This window comes from Elgaria multicarinata, chromosome 15 (assembly GCF_023053635.1).
Source record: "Elgaria multicarinata webbii isolate HBS135686 ecotype San Diego chromosome 15, rElgMul1.1.pri, whole genome shotgun sequence".
NCBI classification, from domain to species: Eukaryota; Metazoa; Chordata; class Lepidosauria; order Squamata; family Anguidae; genus Elgaria; species Elgaria multicarinata.
In genome coordinates this window covers 11,909,886-11,927,178 of record NC_086185.1, presented here as the reverse complement: position 1 = coordinate 11,927,178, position 17,293 = coordinate 11,909,886, and the positions used below count along the sequence as shown (strand labels likewise).

Sequence of the window (17,293 nt, the reverse complement as noted above, 5' to 3'; positions counted from 1 at the left end):
TGACCTTAGGTGTTGTGGGGTGGGAGACTTGTGTTGTAAAGCTTCCCTGCCTATCACTTGGGAGTCCATATGTACTTGCCATAGACAATCCAGATGATGACTAGTTACAAATCTGCTTGAAGGGAAAACTAGTTCTCAGACTGCACCAAATTACTTCTGAGTATTACCAGACTGAGTATTTCCAGTGAGAAATGGACTCTGAGGAAAAATTAAGAGAAGGATGAGTGAGGAATAGTGAGGATAAAGTCACTTCCAACAACGCTCAACCTAGATGCTACCAATTCTGCAATACAGCCCCGAGATGAATCCAATACATCATCATCTGACCCTAGTTTACTAGATGAATTACAGTTGCTGCAGTCTAAGAATATGAACAAGGTGTTTAGTGGAGTGTATCCAGCCACTTTTTTGCTCAGATTTTGTCCTTCATTGCTTATAACATCTAACAGGACTAATCATCTGGCTCCAAGAGATGATTAATGCTTCCTTAAGAGTTGAATAGTTCTAATTACATTATCTATTCATTAATTAAAATAATGTGTTAACTGCCTTTCCAAATATTCAAGGTAACATACAAAGATGTAAAACAGTTAAAGCATTATTATTATTAGATGTGCAAATATCAAAATGAGCAATATGGATAAATTTATTTATTTATTTATTACATTTTTATACCGCCCAATAGCCAAAGCTCTCTGGGCAGTTCACAAAAATTAAAACCATAATAAAACAACCAACAGGTTAAAAACAAATACAAAATACAGTATAAAAAGCACTAGTAAGTTGCTTAAAACACTAGTTAGTTGAAATTAAGACCAACTGGAAGAAATACAATTCTGAATTTTAGTTACTTAAATATAGAACCACATGTCATGAGCATATTTGAAGGAGGCTGTTTCATAGACCGCTTCTGAAGAAATTGTCCTTGGACTCAGAGGATTCTAACAACTATCAATACATCACAAATAACCTTCATGGGCAAGGTACTTGAATGGGTGGTTCCCATGCAACTTCAATCACTCTTGGGTGAAGTTTATTTGGATCTATTTCAATGTAGTTTTAGGACTAGATTTGGTACAGAAGCTGCCATGGTCAACCTAATGGATTATGTTATATTAGAAGGATAGGAGGACATCTCAATATTTTGAACTTCTCAGCAGCTTTTGATACCATCGACCATGTTATCCTTCCGGACAGGCTGCTTGGGTTGGGGATTGGGGCTACTGTACTTCAGTGGTTCTTCCTCTACTTGAATGACTGAATCCAGAAGGTAGTACTGGAAAACTACTGCTCAACTCATTTATAGTATGGGATTACGAATTGTTTCATTGAGTCTCTTGTGCTGCTCAACATAAGAATATGGATCAGACCAAAGGCCTATCTAGTCCAGCATTCTGTTTACACAGTGGCCAACCAGATGTCTATGGGAAATCCACAAGCGTGACAAGCAGAGTTTAGCACCCTCCTTCTCTGGTTCCCTAGCAACTGGCTTTCAGAGGCATACTACTTGTGATACATACAATCACCATAATAGCTTTATCATGAATTTGTCTAATTCCCTTTTAAAGCCATCCAAGCTGGTGGCCATCAGTACAGTGCAGTAGCGAATTCCATAGTTTTACTGTATGTTGTGTGAAGAAGTACTTTAACTGTTCTGAATCTCCCACCAGTCAGCTTGATTGGATGATGCCAGCCTCTAATATTAAGAGAGAGGCTTATTTTCCTGCAGACTCCTAGTTTTTAGTAATATGTTACATTTTGAAGCTTCATTTTAAAACTGAAGAAGTTTTACCTTCACTGCTTAAACTAAATCTATCTACATTTTTTTTTTAAAAGTCATCTATTCATTATTTAATATGAAATACAATACTGCATGCAGTTACATGAGGATATTCTGCAAGGAAGGTGTGGGCAGATTTCAGGTTTGCAGGATCTACTTTGTTTTTTATTACAAGTTTTAGGTACAGCAGCCAGTGCCCAGGTGCAAAATAGTGGCACAGGTAGACATACACTAAGAATTAAAGAACAGACACATGCTTAGCACATGCTCAGCCCAGGAATTTGTGCTCAATATCAAAACCAAGCTCACAAGTCCTTTCACGTAAAAACTCACTCCTGGTTTTCCCCAAATGTTCTTTTTCAGCAATCTAATTTAGGTGTCTGCGGAGGCAGCTTTTTTAGTTGTGATTGCTAAACCACCTGGGAGTCAGAAACCCTTGCCAAGCTGCTGCAAATCACCCAGGGATCTACCAGTAGATCCTGAACTACCTGCTGCCCATTCCTGTTGTAACTCCTGCTGCTTACAGTAGCTGTAAAAGTACTTAAAGCTGCAGTTCCGCACATCAAGACTACACCCATCTGGCCTTCATTTATGCTGCAAATGTTCCAGATTGTGACATACTAATTAAGGGGCTGGAATGCAGAAACTAAAGGAACTTTGTATTAGCAAATAAAACTCGTAAATAGATGAAGGTAGGAAGAGTAAGGAAATGTAAAGATAAGAGAAGTTTGCAGAGATGTAGGCCAGGAAACCAAGGATGAAAAGGGCTGAATGTTAAGGAAAAACGGATTGAGTCCACTCTACAGTTGCCCAACACCTGTTTTCTCTGTCCCTGATACTTATGCTGGGCTTCTGTTACTACTGCCCACGCTAAACAGCTGTTGAGCTTCCAAGTTCTGTTCAGTTCCCTTCTGTTATGTTATGTGGCTGCTACTCAGTATTTAGGATCCACTGGATGTAGCTTTTCAAATTAGTGAATATACGGAGGAATATAATTGAGTTAGTATGGGGTCTAGAGTTAGTCAGCCAGCAAGTGTTCAAATTTGTGTTATAGAAGAGCATTTTATCATTTCTACTGACAATTACATGAACAATGTTTCCCCCCTTAAGTTCCTATTTACTTATATCATTTTCAGTTTCCAGAGAAACAATTTGTGATGTCAGAGGATAGTGACTTTAAGAGGGTGGTAAACACTGAAACAGATGAACTATTAAAATTGTATTTTTTTCAGGCAAATGTTCAGATTTATTTTAAGTTGAAAACAACATTGTTGAATGTCTTGCGTGTGGCATCAGTAGCTATTAAAGATTTTATTAGGGCTGATTGATTTGACTTCTATTTTTTCTGTCACTAAGCAACATGAATACTAGCATATGAACTACTTTTTTCTTTTTAAAAGGATGCATTTTTAATATGCATGAGAATAGTACTTAGATGCCATCTAATCTCATGTGAGAGGAAGAATGAGAGACTGACGTAAGTGTTTTTATACACTGGGAATTTAGAGCTCGTAGTGTTTATAGCTTCAGTGTATGGTTGGAGCAAGCTGAGTACTTTAAAAACGATTCTGGTTTGCTGTTATGCATCTTAGATGCATCACAATTTTGAAAACATAGACCTTGTAGCTTCTATATTTCTCAGCATAATGAGGAACTGGAGGCAATTTATCCCTTAATGAATCAGAAATGTTTCATGCATATTGCAGCAATAATTTGCTTTGTGGATTAATATCTCTTTTTGAAATGTAAGCAGTAAATGCAAATAAAACACATTTTTTTTAATATGATAGATCTGGACAGGTTTATCCCCCATATGTTTTGTGTTGGATATGTAACTTCCCTAGTTCTTAGGTGATTGCATGATGAATTTTCTTGGAGGCTAGTTAAACAAAATGGTGGTTTCTATTTTTGATTTAAAGTTTACTCCCTTTTATTTATCAGATTTGTTAATATAAGAATAAACACACACAAATAAACCAAATAAATTATACCATTTTACCATTGTTGTACATTTTCTTACAGCTGATTGACATAGTGGGTATTCTATCTTTGTCTCTTAGTCTGATGTGACTAAACTAGTCTGGCTATTATTAATATATATGTGACATAATGAAGGATCTGTTGTGCAATAAAGCTCTTATCATTTCTCCTAACTTTTTTTTTAAATCTAACTTTTTCTTTTTTTGGTTTGAAAACATTTTCACAAGAAATTATAGAAATTTCTGCTCATGATGATATTTCCAGCTGTTTGGACAGTAATTTTTATTTATGCAAAAAGCAAAAGTAGCTGTGTTGGCCACAAGAAAAAATATCAAATACTTCTTAGGGCAATATCTCTATTAGGCCAACCCAGAGATCACAAAATAGTGTGCAAACATTTGAATTCTCCAGAAATATTCATCATGAAGGAGGAGGCTGTAGACATTCAAATTAGGCTCTAGTAAGTGATGGCTCGTGGTTAAACCTAGGACCCTCCCTATTGCTGCTGGGATGAAGAAATATCACCACACCTACTAGAGTGGTCATCCCTAACTTGGTGTCCTCTTAAGTGTTTTAGACCTCTACAGCCAGCGTGGCCAGTGGTCAGGAATGCTGGGAGTTTTAGTCCCAAACATCTGGAGGCCACTGCCATCCCCCCCAGCCTTTGGGCCTTCCAGTGTGCAGCAAAGGATTCTGATGAGAATGAGACTAAGGCTACTTGCTTGGGGATAGGTCAATCACTGCCTTATTCACGGCTGTCCCAGCCAGAGGACACAGCCCTACCATCATCCTCGGACTCAGAGGCAAAATCACTATCTTCCCAGTCTCACAGAAGTCTCAGGCTACAAAATCAGGTGAGAAACCTTTAACAGATCTTATCAGCTGGCTTTACCTACCTGCTGAGACAACAGACACCTATATTTCTAGTAGGAGAGAACTCTAGCCAACAAAGTTCATTTTGAGCTATCCATGGTCCTGATTGCAGCTGTTCTTTATACAAGAGAGCTTCTTCCTTTGTCTAGCTTGCTGTTCCTGATGCACTTACCTTGTTCAGACTCTATGTACCTGACTAAGTCTCATCTGCCTTGACCTGGCTGTTTGATCAAGACTGGATTGCCTGGTCCAGATCTGACCCTATCAGATGATGTTGGCTTCCATTACGGCTATGCACCGCTTTGGCTCTGGATTGGAATTCCAAACCAAAGCTGGACTGGAACTGTCTGAAGTGGATCGGATCGATCCGAAATGCTTCGGATGATTCAGAAGCCCAGACAGCCTGTATGGGACATGTAACGACTTGCTAAGAGTAGGAAGGGGAAAAACCAGAGCTGGGAGGGGAGAACTGAGCCTTGGCCAGTGACAGTCACTGCCAGGGGGATTATGCCAGCCTTGAACATGCCCACCTGAGTGATGGCTGGATGGTATTGCTGGTGGCTATGACTTAGCTCCCTGTAAGATGCCCTTTATTTTTTTTATTTTTTAAAGGAACACTGGGAAAATTACCTGTGGTAAAAGCCTGTCACTTGTTCTTACCTGTGGCAAAAGCCTGATGCTTGTTTGCTTGTCGATTGTTTTTCCTTGTGTACATGATCAGGCTATTATGTGCACTTTTAAGAAATGTGTGCTTCAACTTACCCTTCCTTTTACAAGTGCAGAAAAGGGCTGCCAAAATTATCGGGGCTGGAACAACTCCTCAATAAGGAAACACTTCAGTGGGTCAGTTCAGACAATAAATGTAATTAATTAATAAATAAATAATGCCATGGTTAGGTCGCTAACTCTTTTGCAGCAAATGGTTAGTGATCATGTTTAAACTGTGGTTATGTAGCTACCATGGTTAGAAATGGTTCACACTACACACTAAGTCATGGTTCACATGACATGGTAAGTCATAATGTTTAGCTCAAAATGCATAACTACCGTGGCTTAGCGTGTCATCTGAATAGAGCCAATGCATGGACTATTTAACTTAGAAGAAAAGTAAATAAGGGGGAAGGTTTATAAAATTATATGGAGTAGAGAAAGTGGAGCACTGCAATAAATATAAGCCCCACTGAGTTCAGTGGCTTGTTCCCAGGTAATGTGTATTGCAGCCAAAGAGAGGTTTTTCTTCCTTTAATGAGAGTCTCAGGACATCCAGTGAAACTGAATAGTGGCAGATTCAAGACAGATAAAAGGAAACTAGGGGAGAGGGGTTATTTTGCACTTCAAAAAACGCCTACACCAATGCTTAGGGATAGTAACCTCCTTATTGTCAACTTAAACACCTGATTAGGACTCTAATCCCCTGTGTGTCTTGATCGGGCTATTTTTTAACCTTTTGTTTTAGTAGAAAGGAAACGTTATGCATGGCTAGCACAAAAGCCACTGGACCTAACTGTCAGGTTCATTGACCTCTATAGAGGCTGCAAGTGCATGTATTTATCATAAAACTAAAAAAGTTATGGACATTTCTGTTTTCAATACAAGTCAATGGGTAGATGTAAAATCTGAATAGTACGGATTTCCGAATCTTGCTTCGGATCTGGAGTTTGAAGTGGGTCAGATCAGTTCCAAAGCGAATCATGCCCGAATCGGCCTCTGAAGCGGGTTGGGGGGTTGTCCGTGCATAGCTTCCACTGTGAGCTTCAAGTAACCACAGAACAGGACAGGCACCAGACTGGGAAAAGCTGTACTAGAGCTTAATTAAAACGTCTGCAAGCTCTTCCCATGTTATATCTTAAGGCTATGACTAAATGCAGAATCCATGGCTTCAATACTAGCCAGCATATTACCTCTCTTCTTCCTCATCCCGTGCCTTTACCTTGTTGACTATCTTCCGGGGTACAGAATCCTTTTGAGCCCAAGGACCAAATTCCAATGTTGGAATTGTTTTGAGGACTGCATTCCCGTAGCGGGCAGAGTCAATGGTAAGTGGACAGGACCAACAAATGTGGGATCTTGCCAATCTTCCCATGAATGTCTACTCATATGCCCCATTGAATTTGATGAAGTTTATCTCCAGGTAAGTATGCGAAGGATCACAGCCTTAAACTTCTCTGCAGGAGAAAAGAAAAATCTAAGCCAGCAACCCAAACTTTCAGATCTCTGCAGCCCTGCTGTACAAAAATAATCCCCAAACAGACATCAACCAAAAGGAACACATGCCTCCACAGATTGCACTTTCAGTTCTCTGCAGCCTCTCCAACCCCACCAAAAAGAAAAGAAATGATCCACCATTCAGGACTTCAACAGGAAAAGTTTAACCATGACCGAGCATGAGCACATCCACATTGGCAGCACACAATCAGCCACAAACAGCTCCGAAGGGCAGCAGAGAAGTATAAAGAGCCCCAAAGAACTCTGGAGAGCAAGACAAGGGTGTGGAGAAGAACAATGGGCCCTGAAGATCTCTGGTACGGATGGCAGAAAACTGGGACAGCAAAACACTTGATTTTCTGTCCCAGATTTCAGGGAGCATTTTTAAAGTCTCGATTCAGTGTACCAGAAGCAAGTCAAGGAGGGGCAGAGTGTAGCTGTCACTATGGGCATGAGGCCCAGCAAGGGCAGGTGAACCACCCAGAGAGCTTCGGCTATTGGGCGGTATAAAAATGTAATAAATATATAAATAAATAGGTGGACTGCTGGGAGACCTGGCAGACTAGTCAGAAGTTCCCCATCCTTGATCAAGAGTTCTGAAGAAAGCTTGTACACTGTTTGGGTTGGCCTAATAAAAGTATTTCCCTAACGTGGAATATGGAATTTTTATTGTTTGCCAATTGTCAGATGACTAAAAAATCTCTAATATTCATGTTAGGAAAGAAGGTATGGATGTCTTTCCTCATGTGTGTATTTTCCCTGCATGGGTATGTTGTCTTCCACATTGTGAGACCCTGTTACCCTATAATTAAAATGCTAACTCACAGTCATATCGTAATAAAATTACATAAACTTCTTAAAGGAACAGTTTTTGGGTTCCCATATTTTGAAAAAGAAATTACCATCTCTTATAGGAGCAATCCTGAGCTCCCAATATGACCAGCTGAGAGACTGTTGGAAGCTGTGTGGACCTCTCTCTCTGCTGGTGGAGAGGAAGGTCTGCTGCCAGAAAAATCTATGAAGCACACAGGAGAACTTTTAAAGATCCTATACTTCAAAGAAATATCAAATATGAATTGTCAGTTCTGAAAGCTAAAAAATAGGGGAAATTGGAAGATCTTTTTAAAGCATTTTATTTCATTCCTTTACGACAGGCTTCCAAATCCTGGTGCCCTCCAGATGTTTTGGACTGCAAATCCCATCAGCCCTAGACAGTATGGACAATGGCAAGGGATGCTTGGAATTGTAGTCCAAAACATGTGGAGGGCACTGAGTTGATGAAGCTTGCTGTATGTATTGCTTTCACCCAATTATACGCAGTTGTATATCTAATGTACTACTGTCCAAGCCAAAGAGGAAGGTTTGCTATATGGTTTCTCAGGTCTTGTACTTTGATCCTAAATATTTGTGCTAGTCAGTTAATTCACAGTACTAGGATAACATATCTTCATTGTCTACATAATGTCGTGATTTGTAATCTAATGTTGATACAATGACTTGGTATGCCTTATCCTCGTGCAGCTGTTTGTAGGCATGAGTCATATAATGTTGCGGAAGTTTGATACTTTTCTCTAATGTTATCTAAATACCTATGTCTGTAAGACAGTATCCCATGAGTAAAAAATGTGTGTGAGTGTCGGTATATACTGTGTGAGCATGTATATATACGTACATATACACTCACTCGCTCTTTCTCCCCGCTAAAGTGGATGTTAGTCATGTGGATACCCAGAGGTCATCTACTCTTTCAGAGCAAGCAGGAATTGGAATTATTCTAGTATTTCCCTAACCTGACTGGCTGAGAGTTCTACATTCACACTTTCCTCATACTGCTGCAGAAGGCACTGTACAGACTCTAGAGTAATCAGGGAAGATTAATTGTGTTGCCATGTTGGCAGAAGGGAAATAAGTGCACCTTGCTTCCCCTCAGCCAATATAAGGAACTGCTGAGTGGGATTATTCTAAGGGGGTTTGACCCTGAGAGGTCTTAGGCCATGCTCCATCTTCTCCAGGGCTCTCACCATCCTCTGGTTTCTTACAAAAGGATCATTTTGACAGCAAAGAGGAGGGCTCCACTATTGAAAGGATGTAAGGAGCTGAATTTTTCTTCCCCTGATGGATGCACACAAGTTCTCACCTTTCAGAAAACGTTTTAGACTTTAGTTCTAATACTAGATGTGGCATAGTAGTAAAGCAATGCTTTGCATACATAAGGTCCCAAGTTTAACCCCTAGGTTGAACCAAAAAGGGGTTTTGACTGAAATCAGACAAAAATCTGAGAATCCCTGCCAGTCAGCGTAGACAATAATGGAGCTAGATGGACCAATGTTCTGACTCACTGGCTGCATTTGAATATCACACTGAAACAGGTGCACAAGCTTTTTTGGCCTTGAGGGTCAGGGGCCACATGTCTGCACTCACAAACACATGCATGTGTAGACACACATCCCAGCGATCCTGATACGGGTTGCTCTTTCTTGGCTGCTAGTGGGGAAAGAATGACCTGTATCAAGAACGCTGGGAGAGGAAGGGGAGAGAAGGCTAGCAAGGGGTGCTGGGGGCAAGAGTGGCAGCCATTACAGCAGTACAATCAGCAGGGAGTTGTTGGTGGGGTTTTGGTGGTGTTGGCAGTGGAGGGAGGGGAGGATCAGGTGCAGTTAAGGCCTAGAGGGCCACGGGCTATGAACCCTTGCATAGGAAGCATGCTTGCTATTACTTAAGTAATTGCATTTTATCTTGCTGAATTTTATTCTACCGAAAAATAATGATCACTAATAGGACATTGCTGAATTCAGGCTTAAAGTCCAAAAGATGCAGTGCAACAGGTCACATTGCCTTGGGATCATGTGCTCCCTGCTCCTCCGGCATGTCGTGGGGTAGGTGGGTGCGTGGGTTAGAAACTTAAGCAGTGTTATTTGTACTGACAAACCTTGGTTAATATTAATAATGGTTGGTTTAAAATGAGGCACAGGTTGAAGTTGGCTCTTTAGACTAATCATACAATGTTAACCATAGTTTGTGTCTCTGGACAACACAACAAGCTGTGTTTCAACAAAAAAAGTACTCCTCCTCCCGGCTGCATGGGAGAGGAGAGGGGAAGAGCAAGTGTGCAAACTGAGGCTCACTGAAGTTTGTTTGTTTCATACGTAGCTATGATTTGGTGTAATGTTGAATAAGGCAGGTGTTTAAGTTTACCATTATAAACCTTGTGATTCTAGTTGTGTGTTTAGAGGGAAGATGACCGTTCACAACTTGGCCTTAAGATTTCAAGAGGTTTATGTGCCCATATAATTATGAAAAGGATACCCCCACCCCTACCCTATTTCTCTTTGCCTTGCAAGTGGTGGTGGCACTTTTGGTTCTACTTCGGCCTGAATGCTTGCACTCCAAAACACATAGATTTTTTTCCTTTTAATTTGAAATCATTGAGTCATATGCTACTTACCATAGAATCATAGAATTGTAGAGTTGGAAGGGGCCTAAAAGGCCATTGAGTCCAACCCCCTGCTCAATGCAGGAATCATAGAATCATAGAATAGCAGAGTTGGAAGGGGCCTACAAGGCCATCGAGTCCAACCCCCTGCTCAGTGCAGGAATCCACCCTAAAGCATCTCTGACAGATGGTTGTCCAGCTGCCTCTTTAAGGCCTCTAGTGTGGGAGAGCCCATGACCTCCCTAGGTAACTGATTCTGTTGTCGTACTGCTCTAACAGGAAATTTTTCCTGATGTCCAGCTAATACTAATAAATACTAATAAATTATAAAACATTGCCCCTTACAAATAGGGGCACGGAAATTTATTATTTCAGTGGTTGTTGTTTTTGTTTTCTGTTTGAATAGGATGAAGGAAATGTAGAAGAAATACCTATTACCCACCATGTGAAAGAAGGATGTGAAAAGGCAGATCCTAGACAATTTGAATTACTTAAAGTCCTTGGTCAGGGATCATTTGGAAAGGTAAGGCAGAAGTCGTGACTTTTTATTCTGATTGCTGTATTGTATGTCCTAATAGGCCCGGTCATTCAACTGAATACATGGTTGATTTGTATTTCTGTGCTAGATGGGAGAATGGAGTTCTGTGTGATGGGGAAACTTAAACTTCAATATAACCCCTCCTTCTCTCACAAGACACTTTACTCTTTTGAAAGTTTCAGTCATCTTAATGAGAATTGGTAGAAGGAGAAAGATGGGGAAAAAAGTATTAGTTTTCCTGAAAGAAAACAAATAGTCATTATAATTGAAAAGCTATGAAATTGCCCTTTAAGTACATGCCTGTTCATTTGCTGCACCATGATTGAAACATTAAATTTTGTCTCCAGAACACAACTTTAAAAAATCATTATTGCATTTTTCCTTTTGCTTTAGCAGTTTCTTATATAGTAATATTTACAAATTTTGCTCTTAACACTGCTTAATACTAAGGGCTAAAATGTGAACAGGAGTAGAAATATGTCCATATGATAAGGGAAGCATTTTATATCCATTTCTAAATTGGTGTGCGTAATAAACATAATGTTGGTTATGTCATATTAATTCTAATATTGATAGCCCTCATGCAGAAGTTAATCTAGCTTGATCACCTAAGAGTGTGTTCCATAGGAAGCCTCCAATGGAAGGCTTCCTCTAGACCAGCCTTTATTTATTTATTTATTTATTACATTTCTATACCGCCCAATAGCCGGAGCTCTCTGGGCGGTTCACAAAAATTAAAAACATCTAGTGCCCATCTAGAGAGGCAGGCTGCCAGGGGCTGGGGCAGAGCTGGAGAGGCCATAGGAGTTCTTGTATCCTGGCCTCTCCCCTCCCCACCCACTGGAACACTTCCTTTTCTCTCCTTCTGAGACCACATTTGCGACCTTGGGGAGCAGTCGGTACAGTTCTTTCTATAGCGGCTGCGAGGGGACCGGGGATCAGAACTTAGAATGCCCCACCTGAGGCCGTAGCAGTGTGTATTGCCTTGGGAGAAAGACTACAAACAATCCTATGTTCCTTGGGATGCTTTCTTATTTATTTATTTAATTTTTATACCACCCAATAGCCAAAGCTCTCTGGGCGGTTCACAAAAATGATCCAAGGGATCATAGGATTGATACCTAACCATGGTTAGAAGATTAGGAGCATCCCACAGGCTTACATGTTTCTCCTCCCTTCCTCCTGATGTTTCCTCATATCCTCCTTCCCCTCCTCATGTTCTCACATTTATTTATTACATTTATATCTCGCCTTTTTTCCTCCAAGGAACCCAAGGTGGCATACACAACCTTCCTCCTATCCATGTTATCCTCACAACAACAACCCTGTGGGGTAGGTTGGGCTGAGAGTCTGTGACTGGCCCAAAGTCACCCAGTGGGTTTCCATGGCAGGGTGGGGATTAGAACCCGGATCTCCTGACTCCCAGCCCAACACCTTAGCCCCTACACCACACATGCCCTCCTTCCCCATGGGGCACTGTTATATATCTGCACAGAGTCTTTATTACCTTTGATTATTCCCAACAACAGTTTGCAAATATGATTAGAAATGGTTTTGCAAACTAAATACAAGTATAGGCATAGCCATGTTACACCGTGGTTGACTTAAAAATTGAAAAGGAGGGGGTCTTGGAAAGTAGCATGTGAGCCTGAGGTTTGTACCTAATCTCCTAAACACGGTTAGATTTTACTCTACTGGTCTTGGAGTAAAAGAATTAAGAGTTTTGTTTGTTTGTTTTTAAATTTGGGGGCTCTCTTGTACTTGCAAATTCAGTATCACATGTAATGGCACTGAATCTGTAAAGCATTCAAGGAATAAGTATAACGCTTAGATGAAACTATGTCAGTCCCCTTTCTTCCCCAGGGAGATAGTAATAGTACAAGATAGATTTTGTAATAGTTTTCATATTGATAAGAGACATGCCTATCAATCCATTCTTAATGTGTGTATTATATTTTATTTCTATAGAATATGTCTATAGGAAGTATTATTGTAGACTTACATAGCAGGTTTTGCACAAGCTTGGCTAATTAGAGGCCCTGAGTTTTTTGTTATCTTCAATCTTACTGCTTGTGAAATATAGAATCTCTCTTGTTTGGTTAGGTTTTCCTTGTGAGGAAAATTATTGGTCCTGATGCTGGACAGCTGTATGCGATGAAAGTTCTGAAGAAAGCTTCTTTGAAAGGTGTGCTTGCTTTTTATTAACACAGTAAAGGAATTACTTTCATTGGCTTTGCATACTTGTTTAGTTGCTAAATATAAGGATTTTATGGTTCAGTAGTTATCCCTATCCTAAAGATACTTGCAATTCGATTGAAGGTAGTGGTACTTAAGTACTAAGTAAATATGTTTAGGTTTACTTGTTTGACTACAGTTCTTCAAGGACATAGGGGTATCATGACTGTGGGTAATTGATTACATCAAAGTACAAAATTTAAAGATAGCAGACTTCTATTTAACCCAGCTGCTTCCTTCAGTGAAGCTGTCATTTTTAACCAGTGAGGCTCAGTTCTGCTCCTTGTGATGTAAAAGCTCCTTTGCCTAATCACAAATGTGTAGGCACTGGTTACATATACTAAGTGCAAAGGACTTTATTCCAGACATTGAAAATGTGATCTAAGACTACATGTTAAGCCATGCCTTTTAAATTATACCATTTTTAGGGCTTGTCTTAAAATGGATTTAATTTATGAGCTTGTGAGTATGGGTTCTCCAAATTTAGTTTATTGTACCTACCTAATGAAGAGTCTTCTTGAACCTAAAAGACTTAACAAATTTATTCAGGCCCAGGCTTTTGTGGACACCGTCCACTTCATCAGATGTATGACTCAAATTGGTCATTCTGTATTCATTACAGGCAGTGATAATTACCTTAACTGTTGCCATTCACAAAATGCTGTTGGGTGATAACACAGACTTTATTGAAACAATGAGCAGATTAACATATGTAGCGTGATTTAAAACAACAGCAACACAGGATTGTGTTATTCAAAACGCAGGAAATATTGTTGATTTTCTTAATGAATTGTATTTCAGCAATATAGAATTTCACTTTCCTCCAAATTTAGATTGGGTTGATTCAAATGACTGGAGCAAGGGTAGGCAAGAGGTAGATGTCCAGATGTTTTGTTCTTCAATTCCCAGCATTCCTGTTCATTGGCTGGCCTGGCAGAGGCTTCTGGGAATTGGAGTCCCAACTGGGGATCTGCTTTCTCCCCCTGCCCGCCCCCGCCCCGCCCCGACTATAGGGTTTAGCAAAGATTTACATCAAGACCTTAAATACTGCTGGCTTCCACAGGAGATCTGGAAGGTTGGAATGGGACTATGGGGCAGGGCACCCTAGGCCAAGGAAAAAGAGGCTAGTGTTTATATCTGAATGGAAATATTCACCCCTGAATTGTTTATGGATTACAGCTTAACAGTCCAGACCACAATATTGTTAAGCCGAAGTAGTTTTATGTAAGGATCCCCCCCGCCCCCAATTGAACAGAACAATTACAGATGTGTAGATTCTGTAATTATTCTGCTCAGCAGCATTGCTTTGTGCTTGGAGCAAAAATCAAAACCTTGAGATTCTTAGCTATCTATCTTTTCTCTTTTAAAAACAAAACAGAAACAAGTTGCTAATCCTTAACATGCTCTTGAAAGTGTGTGGGCAATGCTTAGTGAAAACTTTCTAAGGATCAGGAAGCAGCATAGCTCCATGCCCCTCTTTTTGACTTGCAGAGACATTATGTGAAATGTTCCCAAATAACTATGAGCTAACTTGCTTAAAGTAAAAATGAATAAATGGTAATAATTGCTGTCTGTAGTTCTTTGCATTTTAATTCCGTTCTACAATCGTGTTTCATCTCCCCTCTCCCACCTCCACGTGTGTGTATGAAACAGCCTGTTTGAGGTTGATACTTCATTTATCTGATGGAGTGGACAGGGTCTACAAACGCTTAGCCCAGAATGAACAAATTGGTTAGTCTTTAAGGTGCCATAAGACTCTTTACTATTTTTTCTGCAACAAACTAAGGGGTTGTTTTGAACCGTGAGTATGTTGTCTGAACGCAGCCAGGGTGTCTTGTTAACCGAACTGTGGCTTACCAACTTGAGAACCTATGGTTTGTTGTTGGGTTGTTCGGAGTGGTTGACAAGCCACCCTGGCTGTGTTCAAACACAGTAATGCACAGTTCAAAACAACCCACACTCAACTAGTGAGTGTGGGTTAGCGTGTTATGTGAATAGCCTCTAACTAACACAGCTATCCCTCTGGAAACTGTGTATCGTAGCACTAAATCATACTACTGTAGTGAATTTCTCATGATGTTTTGGGGTGTGTGTGTATATATATATATACACACATGCATAGTGACAAGTACAATCATTTGAATACTTCCTGTGCAATCTCCATGGAAGTAAATAGAAAAACTCTTGCATAGATAAAGTCTTTCACGGATGGCATCTATTGTAGGTTTTAGTGTTTATGTGCCAGTATATAAACAAGAGACACAAATATCCACACATTTTAACCGGAAGGGTGGGGGTGGAGATACATTAATCTTGCTAAGAATATAATAAATAAATTTCTTGGAGAATAGGATTGTGAGTAAACTGGGATTGTTAGAGATAAGCAGCCTTGGAAGGAAAATGTTTTAAGTCAAACGCTTTGTTTAAATAGATCATTTTTATTTCTGTTTGCAGTTCGAGATAGAGTTCGTACAAAGATGGAGAGAGATATTTTAGTAGAAGTAAATCATCCTTTTATTGTCAAACTGCACTATGGTGAGTATTTTTGTTCCGGTAGTAGCATGAATTGGAGCAGATTTATCAAATAGAACAGTGTCCCACTTCTAAAATTTGAATTGTATTTAATAAAATTGGAGGGCAAATTAGACTTTGAATTAATGTTGTTTACATATGTTTATGATCCCCACAGCCTAGTGGCATGATACTGTTTCTGTTAATTTCAGTGAAATTGGATTCATTTAAACATTATTCCCCAAATTTATAGGAGGCACATAACTTGTATAAAAAGTTTACCTTTTAGAACTACTAATCCATCCCATCTTTCTTTAAGAGTTGCTTATCAGGGCGTGCTTCCTGACTGGGAATAGGCAAGCCCACACTAATGACCTTGTGTAGACATGTTCTGGGCATCCAATTTAGTCAATGACTTTGGCTTCATAAAGAACATAAGCCCTGCTGGATTAGACTAAAGGCCTTTGTAGCCCAACAATAACCCTCGCCTGCTGTTGTTCCCCAGTAGCTGATATTAAGAGCTATGCTTCTTGTAATCCTGGAGATAGTATATACCATCATGCCTACTAGCCTTTGATAAACAAATTCATGGTGGATCAGGCAAATCTCCCTTTAAAGCTATCTAATATGGTGGCCATCATCACATCTTGCGGTAATGAATTCCATTCTTATAGCTATGCCCTGCATGAAGAGGTACTCTCTTGGGAGCCATCACCTGGTGTATTCCTCATTGCACACTAGTCCATCTAGTCCAGCACTCTTCTCCTGTTATAAAGCATTATATTTCCTATAAATACCAAAATAAAGAAAACATAGAGACACTTTTTGAAGTGTTGACACTGAAGATATGAGAAATTTGATTCACAATTCAATCTGTGTTAAGGTTGCATTTGGACAATCGGAAAATAATCATAGTTTAATAAGCACCAGTTTTTAAAGATGGGGTTATCTTTTCAGTCTGTATTTTGCTTAAGGATATTTTGCACCATTGTTAATGTGTGCTGTGTTGTTAGCCTCTCACTCACTACAGTCTGCTAAATGTGAGATTTTTGCCTCAACATGACCAGATTGAAGTGCTAACTGTAATCCCTCATGAAGGCTATTTGTTGCACATATTTGCTTGTCTGTCCTAATAATGTTCAGCAGAATTAAAATCAAGGGTGCTGCTTATGCAGATAAGAACACGAGAAGTGCCATGCTGGATCAGACTGAGGGTCCGTCTAGTCCAGCACTCTGTTTGCACAGTGGCCAACCAGCCATCTGCCAGGGACCAACAAAACAGGACATGGTGCAACAGCACCCTCCCACCCACGTTCCCCATTATAAGGAAAGGAATTGAGAATAAAATTGCCAGTATCATACTGGCTGTATATACAAATCTATGATGTGACCACACTTAGAATACTGTGTACAGTTCTGGTCACCACACCTAAAAATATATATATTATAGTGCTGGAAAAAGTGCAGAAAGGGGCAACTAAAATGATTAAGGGGCTGGAGCATCTCCGCTATGATGCTTCAGACTCATACTGGTGCACACCGCCCCTAGTAAGCCCTTCCCTGACCTTCTTGTAGAGTTTATATCCAGGGATGGCCGTATCCCACTGGTTCTCTCGGTTCCACCACGTAATGCCCATTATGTCCACGTTCTCCTTTGAAACCAAGCACTCCAATTCTCCTGTTTTGGCTCGGAGGTTTCTAGCATTTGCATAGAAACACCTATACATGGCATCCCTCC

The 17,293-nt window shown here is 40.0% G+C and overlaps 1 protein-coding gene across 2 annotated transcripts in view; it reads left to right on the top strand.

Moving 5' to 3' along the window:
- The window catches only part of RPS6KA6 (ribosomal protein S6 kinase A6), a 63,776-nt gene that overhangs the window by 15,890 nt on the left and 30,593 nt on the right, over positions 1-17,293 (top strand). For both annotated transcript variants that reach the window (XM_063141639.1, XM_063141640.1), the window contains 3 exons: positions 10,678-10,794; positions 12,913-12,994; positions 15,499-15,579. In XM_063141639.1, the coding sequence (XP_062997709.1) occupies positions 10,678-10,794; positions 12,913-12,994; positions 15,499-15,579 (280 nt within the window). The remainder of the gene's footprint in view (positions 1-10,677; positions 10,795-12,912; positions 12,995-15,498; positions 15,580-17,293) is intronic.